General features: G+C 48.1%; 1 protein-coding gene and 1 pseudogene across 1 annotated transcript; both read right to left on the bottom strand.

Moving 5' to 3' along the window:
• Positions 1-5608: 5608 nt before the first annotated feature.
• On the bottom strand, positions 5609-6549 carry LOC120909153 (tigger transposable element-derived protein 1-like). Its single transcript, XM_040320850.1, has one exon. The coding sequence runs from the start codon at positions 6479-6481 to the stop codon at positions 5702-5704; it is 780 nt and encodes a 259-aa protein (XP_040176784.1). The 5' UTR covers positions 6482-6549; the 3' UTR covers positions 5609-5701.
• LOC120910447 lies at positions 6498-8645 on the bottom strand (annotated as a pseudogene).
• Between the last annotated feature and the right edge of the window lie 3545 nt (positions 8646-12190).

Raw genomic sequence — 12190 nt, 5'->3', positions numbered from 1 at the left:
GCGCATATTTACGCTGAATGCATCTGGCGCTCCCATTGATTTCCTATTCAAATATGCAAATGAAGGAGATACGGCGATTCACGAACGTACGTGCGCCCGGCGCAGGCTATGCGCGGTGCTCGTAAGTTGTACGTCCGGCCTAAAGTTATTCCTCATAAAGCAGGTGTAACTCAGCAACAGATGTGCACAGGTCAGCAGGAGAGCAGCTGCAGCAGCACTGTTACGGACGAGCTGAGCAACCACACTTGCAGGACAACACATCTGTATGCCAACATGCCAGGCAGGGCCACCATCAGGAATTATGGGGCCCCTTACACAGCTTCAGGCATGGGCCTGGGGGGGTGCTGCCGCGAATTGACAAAGACAAACTAAAGAAAAATATATAGAAAAAAAGGAACTAAAAAGATTAAACAAAAATTAAAAAATATCCAACTTTTTTATTTTTTTCAAAAAAATTAAACAAAATGGGGCTTGCCATCTGGGGTCCTGTGCTCACAAACACCACATCCACTTCACATTGGATTAGCCCAAGTCCACCATGCAGGACTTGGGAGCAGCAACGCCACACCAAGGCCCCAATGGTGTCGCTGTCCATTCATACCACATTCACACGGTCGTGGGGATAACCTCTCCCCGACGACCCAGGGTGACACGCCTTGCTGGCAGGTATGTCACCCCCACATTCACACACCAGTCACACTGTAGCCTGCACTCCTCACCGTGTGCATTCACTACAAAATAAAAAAGCTCATAACCTGAGCAAAAATAACAAATAAAAAAGCTCATAACCTGAGCCACAAAACAAAAAAAGGCACTCATCTGCCCTGTCCTGGTGCCACGGCTCCTGCTCCTCAGTTGCCTGGGGGGAGCCTCGGGTGGGGGGTGGGGCATCTGGAGGAGGATCATCCCCTGGTCTCTCCCTGGCTGGCTGCCTGCCCTCCAATGCCAGGGCAATGCGGGTGAGGACCGCATTAGTCTGCGCCTGCATCCGCAGCTGGCGGGTGGTGGTGTGCCACTGGTGGCGCCTCGTCTGCCTCCCCTCCACCTCGATGGCAGCAGTGTTGGCCCGTACAGCCACTGCAAGGCTCCTGACCTCTGCCACAAGGCCTGATGTTGTGGCCTGCAGCTTCCCAAGGTAGGTCACTATAGCAGTGCAGTTCGCACTCACATCCTGCAGGCTGTCAGAGACGGAGGTACTCTGATCAGCCTGCTGTGTGAGGGCCTGCTGGACAGCCAATGTGCAGGCAGCCTGGGTCTGGGCCGAGGAGGCCAGGCTCTCTGCCACACGGCGCATGTCACCCGCTATAGCACCCATATGGCGGGTCTGCCGGGCCTGGTCCCTCACAACATTTTCCTCAAAGGCATCAGGAACACCCCTGGTCTTGCGTGTAGCCTTCCTGGGGGCAGGAGAGGCTTGGGGCCATCTGTATAGGGAGGCCCTTGAGGGGCTTTCCCTGATGGGAGAGGCCCTTGAGGGGCTTCCCATGATGGGGGAGGAGGATGAGGGGCTTCTCATGATAGGGGAGGAGGTTTGGGAGGCTCCAGAGATGATGTTCTCCTGCACCAGGTATACACGTTCCTCAAGAGCACTGTGCTCCTCAACTTCCTCTAATGGAGATGGTGTGGCACACTCCTCCTGGATGGCCGTGGGGTCGCCCAGCAGCCGACGACGGCCCAGCTCCCTCCAGCACATCTGTGGATGACACAAAGCATTCACATGTTGGTCGGCCCACACACTTGTCACATGTTCCCTTCCACCCCTCACATGCTACACACCGGATAGGAGAAAAAACACACTTACCTGTCCTCAAGGCCTGATCAATAGAGTCATAGCCCTCCAGGCCCTCCACCTGCTCCCTCTGCAGACACCTGGCAATCACCTTCTCATCAAGAGTGAGACTGATCTTACTGGCTGGTCCACCTCCCGTGCCCCTGGCATGCCTCCTCATCATGGCCAGCTTGTCTCGGACCAGACGATGCAGGTCGTTGATCTTTTTGGCAATGTCCCTTGAGGTCCTCCACTCATGTCCAAGGGCATTAACCTGCTGTAACGTTACGCCGGATATTATTTGAGAGTTAGGATCTCAACTGCGGAGACTACTCAGTTTCGGACCCAGGTTTCACTCTCTTGTGTGCAGAGAGTTTTGGAATCCTACCATCACAGTCTCAGTCAAGAAACATGGCGCATATTCCTTCATAGGCGCCAGTGAAAACTCAAACAATAAGTATAAAGTCCAGGTAGAACTGATACTATTTAAATGCAGAAGTAGCCGAGCATGCGTGGCATGTAAATAACCTTAACGGCAAAGTCCTCAAAGTAATAGGTAGTATATGTGCACACACTAACATTTGAGAAGGAGGTACTTAGGCATGAAAGACTTCCGTTTATACTTGGTGACTTAGAATGTGGAAATCATGGCAGGATCCTTATTAGAAGTATCAAACATAGAGAGACTATGGCTGCAGCAATTCCTGGTATAGTTAGCATACATAATTAGCAGGCAGGGCAGTTCACAGGATAGTAATGCATAACAACATCAGGGTACTTGCAATACTGAAGTGAATGATGCAGGCATAAGGTCAGGCTCCAAGGGTCCAGACGGGTAAGGCTGGTGAAGCAGGCAGTGGAGACTCCTGGTCCAGGTCAGGAAGCTGAAGTTCAGAGCAGGTGCGTCTGGATACCCAACCGACAGAGGCATTGTGTCAGCCAAAATAAAGGAACACTTCCTGGTTAGTGCTAGGAGCTTAAATAGGCCGCCCAGCAGCTTAACAGGAAGTCACAGGCTAATTAGAAAGAAGGAAGTAACTATAGTTGAACTTCGAGTGAGAGACTCTTCAGGAAGAAGGTTTGGGAAGGAAGTAACGGATGAGAGTTAACTGGGAAAGAAGCACAGTTGTATTTAGTGCAAAATTGTTCGTGAGACGTTACACCTGCATGGTGATCTCCTGGAGGATCTCCTCCTTCCTGACCTTGGTGGTCGTGGCACTCTGTGCCCCATGGAGGGACTCGTCGTACCTGGAGATGGCATTGATCACGATTGCCTTCTCCTCCGGTTGGTGTACTTTTGCGCTCGACGGGCGCATGTCTGGGCGTATTTATGCACTGGGCGTAGGCAGTGGGCTGGCGTATCTTAGGGGTTACGCCGGGCGTAGTTGTGAACATGCGCAGAGGGGGTTGGCGGGCCATACGTCCACGTCACGGCGTATGCGCCGTTTAAGATATGCCCGACGTAAACCACTGCGACACGCTCGGACCATCATTTGCATTGGGTCACGCCCACTTACACTTACGCTGGCCTACGCCTTCGAAAATACGTTATGCTGGCGCATCTTGGTGAGTATTGGCTTAGTGCGCCGGCGTAGTGTAAAAAAGATAAGCTATGCCGGCATAAATATGCGCCAATGTATGTGAATCCGGGCCTGTATATTTTTTTTTTATTACACAAGAGAGCATAATTTTTTTTAGTAAACAATAGAGCATATATCTTTTTTCATTACACATGAGAGCATCATTTTTTTATTAATGTGGCCTGGTACGGTTCAGGAGAGGGGGGGCGCACTCTGTCCCCCCCCTCTTTTCTGTGGCCGGCCAGGTTAACGTGCTCGGATAAGGGGTCTGGTGTGGATTTTTGGGGGAACTCCACGCCATTTTTTTTTAAATTTGGGGTGGAGTTCCCCTTAAAATCCACACCAGACCTGAGGGGTCTGGAATGGATATTTGGGGGGAACCCCCACGTCATTTTTTTTAAATTGACAGCGGGGTTCCCCTTAATATCCATTCCAGACCTGAAGGGCCTGGTAATTTAATTTGGGGGGACCCCCACATTTATTTTTTATTTTTTTTATGAATGAATTCGCTCTGAATTGCCAGAGCCGACAATTCATTATAGCCGCAATCAGTTTTTAAATGTCTTTTTTTTCTTTAGAAATTACACTTTGTGCAGGGACAGTTTTCTAAGTACGGGAAACATGCGCTATTTCACATGCTAACATTTACACCCCCCCCAGGTACGAAATTTAAAGGAAAATTTCAACTGTTATTGTTTCACTTTAGCATTATTAAATCACTGCTCCCGAAAAAAACAGCCGTTTTAAAAACTTGCATTGATACATGTCCCCTGGGACAGGACCCAGGTCCCCAAACAACTTTTTAGGACAATAACTTGCATATTAGCCTTTAAAATTAGCACTTTAGATTTCTCCCATAGACTTTAACAGGGTGTTTCTCGGCTTTTCAAATTTGCCGCGAACACCCCAAATTGTTTGTTGTTCGCCGAACAGGCAATGTTCGAGTCGAACATGAGTTCGACTCGAACTCGAAGCTCATCCATAGCGGTGACGTACAACACGTACAACGGCACTCTAAAGGGGAAGTTCTCTTTGCCTTTGGGCTGCTTTAGCTGATTCCTTGTTAGTAAAAGACGATTTGCGCTTTTTTGTCTGTTACAGCGTGATGAATGTGCTTACTCAATTATGAGCGCTCCCATCTCATAACTTGCTTCTGAGCATGCGCAGGTTTAAACTGCGTTTTAGCCCACACACGATCATTTTTTACAACCCGAAAAACAAAATTTTTTAAAACGACGTTAAAAAATGCAGCATGTTCTAAAAAAAAATTTAGTTTTTCAGAAACTGAAAAACGATGTGCAGCCCACACACGATCATTTTAAATGACGTTTTTTAAAAACAAAGTTTTTTTCATGCGGAAAAAATGATCGTGTGTACGCGGCATCAGACGCAGGCAGCGCTGACCGGGACTGTAGCGCGGCTTGGGGCTTCTGTACCCAAATGTTCAGCAGTCTGTGGTGAGGGGGAGGGTGAGGAAACCAGCCTAAGAAGTGCGTGCTTTGCACAATAAGAAATCACGTTTGACATATGCAATAGTAAACTGAAATAGACCAGAAGCCCAGCTTTTCAAGTGCAAAGTCAACCTTGGTAGTATTTTTGGACTGATCTTCAGTTGCTAGTTGTAAAGTACAAAGATCAACAGCAAATTGTACCTGTACACCAATTACCTCCCACACATAAGGTGTGGACCAAAAAAAAAATGCCTGCAAAGGGACTTTGTACCTACTTGGTAGCGGTAGCACGTACCTATGGCATACCTTGGAGGGGAAGGAGGGGGACGAGCGCCCGCCAGAAAACACAGCCGGAAATCACCACTCGGCTCTCACTCGGCTGTCACGTCACACACGCACAGTCCCGCCTCCGCCATCGGACCATCTCCTGTGACAGACAGAACACTGGTCCAATGCTGGTGGCGGAGGCGGGACTGTGCGTGATTTTCCCCCTATTTTCAGGGGGGAAAAGTGCGCGGTATACGTCGATAAATACGGTATATGATATTAATATTTTGGTGTAGTATGTTAACTAAATCATGATGTATTGTGTTTTATTACAGGAGCAATGGTGGACAAATTCACATCCCCACATTTCCTTCCCCAATTCATAGACATGTACAGGCATACCCCACTTTTAAGTACACAATGGGACCGGGGCATGTATGTAAAGCGAAAATTTACTTAAAGTGAAGCAATACCTTTTTTCACTTCTAAATGTGTGCACTGCATTGCAATAGTCATTTACAAGCATAACTCATATGAATAATGCATTGATAACTAAAATAAACACAATATTCAAATAAAAATTGTAAGCTTACCCCATCTCATTGTTGTTGCAAGGCCAGAGCAGCTGAGATAATTCATTGTGGTAGGAAGGGTGAAGGCATACAGGTATCTTCTGTTTCACTAGTCAAATCTTCAAAGGCGAGACGCTTTCTTGCTGGCGAAATGGGTGTACTACAAGAAGAAATCAGAGTAGGAGCAGGACTTGATGGTGATGTCAGAGCTGGAAATGGACTGTCAGGTATGCAGGTATCTTCTGTTTCACAAGTCAAGTCTTCAAAAACGAGGCGCTTTCTTGCTGGAGAATTGGGTGTACTACAAGTAGCAATAGGAGCAGGACACGGTGGTGATGTCAGAGCTGGAAACAGACTGTCAGTTGATGATGATCTGCGTGCTGATGGACTTTTAGAAAAATATGTTTCTATGGAGGTTTGACGTGTAGCTCTCTTTTTCTCCCTGTAGATTTCTTTGTAACAGGCATAAGCCCCTGAGATGTTAGCATTGACTTTGGAACGTCTTTCAAAATCCCTATCATGCTTTTCAAATAGAGCCATGGCGCTATCAAGATGACGGAAAGCTTCAAAGAGAATTTTTGAAGTTAAACCTTCAGGCTGATCAATGATCTCAACCCCATCCTGCACATCTTCTTCTCTCTCCTCTTCAAGTTCTAGAAGATCTTCATTGCTGAGGGACTCCGTGTGGGACGCAAGCAGTTCAGCAACATCTTCTGGCTCCACTTCCAGCTCTAACTGCCTTGCCATATCTACAATATTTTCAGTAGCAGTAGCTACATGATCGTCACAGCCTTCTGAATCATCAACTAACTGTGGGCATAATTTTTTCCAGGCCCTTTTCATTGTGGTTTCCTTTATGTCATTCCAAGCATCTCTTAGGCCCCATACACACGGGAGGATTTATCCGTGGATACGGTCCAGCGGACCATTTCCACGGATAAATCCTCTCGAGGATTTCCGCGGATTTCCATCCGATGGAGTGTACTCACCATCGAATCGAAATCCGGGCCAAAATCCTCTGGCGATGACGTGTCGCGCCGTCGCCGCGATTATGACGCGGCGACGTGCGCGACACTGTCATATAAGGAATTCCACGCATGCGTCGAATCATTACGACGCATGCGGGGGATCCCTTCGGACGGATGGATCCGGTGAGTCTGTACAAACCCCCGGATCCATCCGTTGGGATGGATTCCAGCGGATAGATTTGATAGCATGTCATCAAATATTTATCCGCTGGAAATCCATCCCAGGGGATAAATATCCGCGGAAACAGATCCGCTGGAGTGTACACACCATAGGATCTATCCGCTGAAACCCATTCGCTGGGATTTTTCAGCGGATGGATTCTATCGTGTGTATGGGGCCTGACAGTTTTAATGCAATCCAAGATGTTGTAGCTTTTCCAGAATTTGGATAGGACTTCTTTACCTTCTCCTTCTTCTTTGTCTATTGCTGCAATACACTTACTGAATGTTCTTTTTAAGTAGTTTAACTTGAAGGCGGCAATGACGCATTGATCCATTGGCTGCAGTAGTGAGGTAGTATTTGGTGGTAGGAACTGCACTCGAATGTTAGGATTCAGCTCATCTAGTGTTTGAGGGTGTCCAGGGGCATTATCAACAAGCAGCAAAATGTGGAAAGGGATATTGTTGTCCTTGCAATAGGCTTTCACCTCTGGAACAAAGCAGGTGTCAAACCAATCTTCAAAAAGGGCTGCAGTAACCCATGCTTTTTTGTTAGCTCTCCAATGCACTGGAAGTCTAGTTTTAACGTAGTTCTTCAAAGCTCTTGGATTTTCCCATCTTTAAATTAGCAAAGGCTTTAGCTTTAAGGTACCAGAAGCATTGCCACCTAACAGAAGGGTTATTCTATCTTTAGCTGGCTTGTAGCCTGGCATTGATCTTTCCTGTGTTGCGATAAAGGTTCTTGCAGGCATCTTCTTCCAGAATAGACCAGTCTCATCCACATTAAAAATCTGATCCATGGAGTAGCCTCCATCTTGAATAATTTTGGCAAGATCGCTTGGATAGCTTTCTGCAGCCTTATGATCTGCAGCAGCTGCCTCTCCTTGTATTTTAATGTTATGTAGGTTAGACCTTTTCTTGAACCTATCAAACCATCCACGGCTTGCAGAACATTCTGCATCCTTTGCTGTCTCATCTTTCTTAGCCTTCAGGTCATTGAATAGACTTAAGGCTTTAGTTTGTATAATTGCCTGGTTGACAGGAACATGACGTGTAGTCTGATTTTCTATCCAAAGTATTAAGAGTCTCTCCATGTCTGCAACAATGCTATCCCTTTTTCGAATTGTTGTTGTGTTTTTTTTTTTTTTTTTTTTTTTTTTTTTTTTTTAAAGTGTATTTTTGTGCGTGTACTCGAGAGAGGAGCCGGACTGCAGGAGTTGGGAGTAGGCAGGCCTCCCCCAGAGGCAATCTGCCACCTTTCTCCATGCCCCGGGTGGCAATGGCGGGTGTGTGAGGGGGTCCTCCCACACAGCCCGCCCTACCTGCTCCGCTTTGAAGCCCAACGGGGCAGAGGGACTCCCTATAAGGGAGTGAGAGGATTAGCCCGCTCAACCAGCCCCATTAGTCCTTTGCCTCTCTTTTAGAGACCGCGTGGTCAAAGTGCGTGTGTTAACCCAATTTAGAGTGCGTGTGTAGGTGTGGTGGTTTTTGTGGGAGGGGGGTGGGCGTACTAAGCGCAGGCTTACCTTGCATAGCACACCCACCGGGAGCCGGGCTGAGACCACCAAACTCAATTCACATGAAGCCGAGACCGGGATCCGAACCCCTAGCTGCAGAGGTGAATGGCTTGTCAGCGCAGTGCCAATCGCGTTGAGCCACCGCAGCTCCCAAATTGTTGTTGTGTTAACAGGTGTAGCACTCTTAATTTCTGCAAGAAGTTTTTCTCTGTTTTTCATGACGGTGTTAACTGTAGTCCAAGTGTAGCCTAGCCTTCGGCCTATTTCAGCTTGAGTTACACCTTCATCATACAATTTAATCATTTTAGCCTTCATATCCAAGGTAATTGATTTACGGCTTTTTTTGGTACTATCTGCCATTATTTAATGCGTACCTGGCAAGCAATGCTGGGCTGGCTGGCGGACACCTCTGGGCAATGCTGGGCTGGCACCTCTGGGTCTTGGTGCTGGCTGGCGGGCACCTCTGGGCCTTGGTACTGGCTGGCAGGCACCTCTGAGCCTTGGTGCTGGCTGGTGGGTACCTCTGGGCCTTGGTACTGGCTGGCAGGCACCTATGGGCCTTGATGCTGGCTGGCGGGCCCCTCTGGGCCTTGGTGCTGGCTGGCGGGCACCTCTGGGCCTTGGTACTGGCTGTCAGACACCTCTGGGCCTTGGTGCTGGCTGGTGGGCACCTCTGGGCCTTGGTGCTGGCTGGCGGGCACCTCTGGGCCTTGGTACTGGCTGGCAGGCACCTCTGGGCCTTGGTGCTGGCTGGCGGGCACCTCTGGGCTGGCAGGCACGATAGGTACCTGTAACAATGAAAATAACAGTTGGGGGGTCAGGGGCTATAATGTGGGTCCAGGGCTGGTAGTGGGGGGGTCAGGGCCAATAGCAGGGGGGGGCTATACAGTACAGTACGGTACTTACGTTTATGCAGACTGTGGCTGGTGAACAGCTCTGGGCTGGTGGCACCTCTGAGCAGCGCTGGGATTGTTGACAGGCAATGTTGAGCACCTCTGGGCTGACAGGCAATGCTGGGCTGGCTTGCTGGCAACTCGCAGGAAGTTTTGCCTCTTCCCTCACAACTCTGGGCGGCAGCTCCGCCCCTCCAGATTATAATGCAGCTGCGCGGCGCGAGAATGTCCGTAATTGCGAGGCACTTTACGTACACTCGCGGGTATGTCCGTACTCGCGAGTGTACGTAAAGTGAGTGTCCGCAAAGCGGGGTATGCCTGTATAGAGAACTGTCTTGTTTATGGAAAGTGCACTCTAAAGAGTACTCAGACAGGAAGAAGCGCAATGAAGCGTATACTAAATTGGCAGAACTATGCACTGTGGTGTATTCTAAATCTGATGTAGCCTATGTGAAGCAAAAAATCTCAAATTTGCCTACCATATTCAAAAAGGAACTAAATAAAATACACAATTCCAAGAAATCTGGTGCTGGTGCAGATCAAGTGTACGTGCCACGTCTGTGGTACTTTGAAAGTTTGCGCTTTCTGACGGAACAAGAAGAACCCAGAGCCTGTTGTATCTAGTTTGGACAGTAATGTGAGTGCAACCAATTCTGGAGATGAGGAAGATGGGACATTAGAGGAAATTGATAACAGTCAGGTTATTTAAGACACATTTATTTTATTATACACTTTGCTATAAACAGAAAAAGTAATTTTATTCGATGATAATACTGAAGACATTACACCACAAATCATATTTTTTTTGCAAATGTTATTATGTTAATTTTTTAAATGACAAAAAAAACATGACACTGGTATTCACTGAAGAAACAATATATTAATTCACCCACTGCTGCCACCACTTGTAACGGTCACCACCGTTTACAATATTCCATTCCAGCTTGTCCGACAATCCAGCCGACAGGACCAATTTCATTCCCCAGTAAGACGAGACACACACTCTGTGTAACAGGAGTCACTTTTGGGCACAGATTGAGCCAGGAAATAAAGAGACATATATTGGATTGTTTTAACATGGACAGTAATCTACCATATATTCTTTAATGTCTGTAAAGAATATTGTGACCCTACCGGTCAATAATGACTCTTTTCAATGATTAGCCCTGGCTAGTGACATGTTAAATGAGCCTGGCTCTTGAAAGGCCTTCCATTGTGTGAGGCTGTTGAGATGCTAACTAAGACTGCTTCTGTGGATTGAAACTGAGAGTCAGCCTGGCTCCTAGACCTCTCATTATGTATACTGTTTATGTGTGGAATGTATTTGTCGGAGACGTAACGTCTGGGGGATAATTAACTCTGAATATCATTATGTAAAAGAATGTGATTGAAGCCGCCCCATGGTGTGATGAGGGGGGTGGAGAGTTTGATTGTTCCTGTGATTACTGTAACCTGTTGTACTGCATATAAGCAAGCTAAGAAACCATTAAAAGAGTTCATATATTTTGACGCAGTAACAGAACTTGTCAGTCTCGTTATTGAGGGAATTCTTATGGAATGGTTCGGGCCTGCTGGATGGTTGGAGGGTCGGATAAGCTGTCGTGGGGTGATGGAAGGTCTTAAACGGTGGTGACCGTTACAATTGGTGGCTAGCAGCGGGATAATTCCATTGCTTAAAGGACAGCTACAAGGACTACTGGAGAACTGTGGCAGACCAGCCAACAACCATAAGAAGATGGACATGATCACAGAACTTGTCCAAATGGATGGAGCGGAAAGACCCAACTTAACGGAAAGGCCCAGCGTAACAGACAGGACCCCGGAGGAGGCAAGTTTTGATCGGGCTGTCAAACTAAGACTGGCACACTATGGTCCTAACCCTCCACCAGAGATCATAGACCGAGTTATAGCTGCTGTGGACGCAAATTGGCTACGGCAAAGACGTTCTGCAGCAGCAGAAGTCACAGCAGCACCAACTGAAAGGAGAAAGATACATTTTGCTGCTTTTAAGAACTTCATTGAAACTGAAGGGGAGATTGATGGGTACCTTGCTGATTTTGAATGGCAATGTGCCCTACACCGGGTGCCCACAGAGGAATGGGTTACCATTTTGTCTGGGAAATTGTCTGGCCGGGCCAGTGAAGCGTTCAGGGCCATCCCAGACAAGGATATTATGAACTATGGACTGGTAAAAGAAGCACTTTTGGCTAGGTATGCCGTCAAACAAGGGGCATACCGGAGGCGGTTCCGAGAGACGAGCAAGCAGACTGGAGACTCATATACCGAGTGGGCATGCCGCCTACACCGCACAGCATCCCACTGGGTCGATGGATGCCAAGCAGAATCCAGGTAAGAGGTGCTGCAGGTGTTCCTGCTGGAGCACTTCTTTGACAAACTGTCCCGGGAAGTCAGAGAGTGGGTCCGGGACAGAAACCCTTTCTCCTTGTCTGAAGCAGCTCGCCTGGCGGACGAATACACAGACGCCCGCAAACTGGACAACTCTGTGGTCAAGACAACAGCTCGGGTGGATTATCGATCAGCGACACCCCCGCCGGCTATTGCCTGCAAACCCCAGTCGGACCGTCCTACAACACCACCTCCAGCGGCCACTTATCCTGAGCAGCCCAGGTTCAACTCCCAGGACTACTCACAGCCCATCAGGTGTTTTGGGTGTAAACAGCTAGGACACAGAAAGCTAGACTGTCCATTGAATCCACCCAGGCAGTCACAGTCATGGAGACAGCCAGTAAGGGGGAACCCCCGCACACCCATGCCTGCGGCCCACTACGTTTAGGAGGAAGAACATTGGGGCGTTCTGCACGAGGCAGATCCGATACAAGCAGCTAACCAGGACAACAGGCAGCAACACAGGCAGACTGTCTGGGTCAATAGATAGGTATCCAATGGACTATGCGATACTGGGGCCACGATGACACTGCTACAGAAGAAACTCAT

This window comes from Rana temporaria, chromosome 8, assembly GCF_905171775.1.
Source record: "Rana temporaria chromosome 8, aRanTem1.1, whole genome shotgun sequence".
NCBI classification, from domain to species: domain Eukaryota; kingdom Metazoa; phylum Chordata; class Amphibia; order Anura; family Ranidae; genus Rana; species Rana temporaria.
Note: the sequence above shows the minus strand (reverse complement) of the source record. Positions and strands in the feature narration are given on the sequence as shown.

Bases quoted from the DNA above. Each gene is read 5' to 3' on its own strand.
- LOC120909153 (XM_040320850.1), bottom strand. From the start codon at position 6,481: ATGAAAAGGGCCTGGAAAAAATTATGCCCACAGTTAGTTGATGATTCA.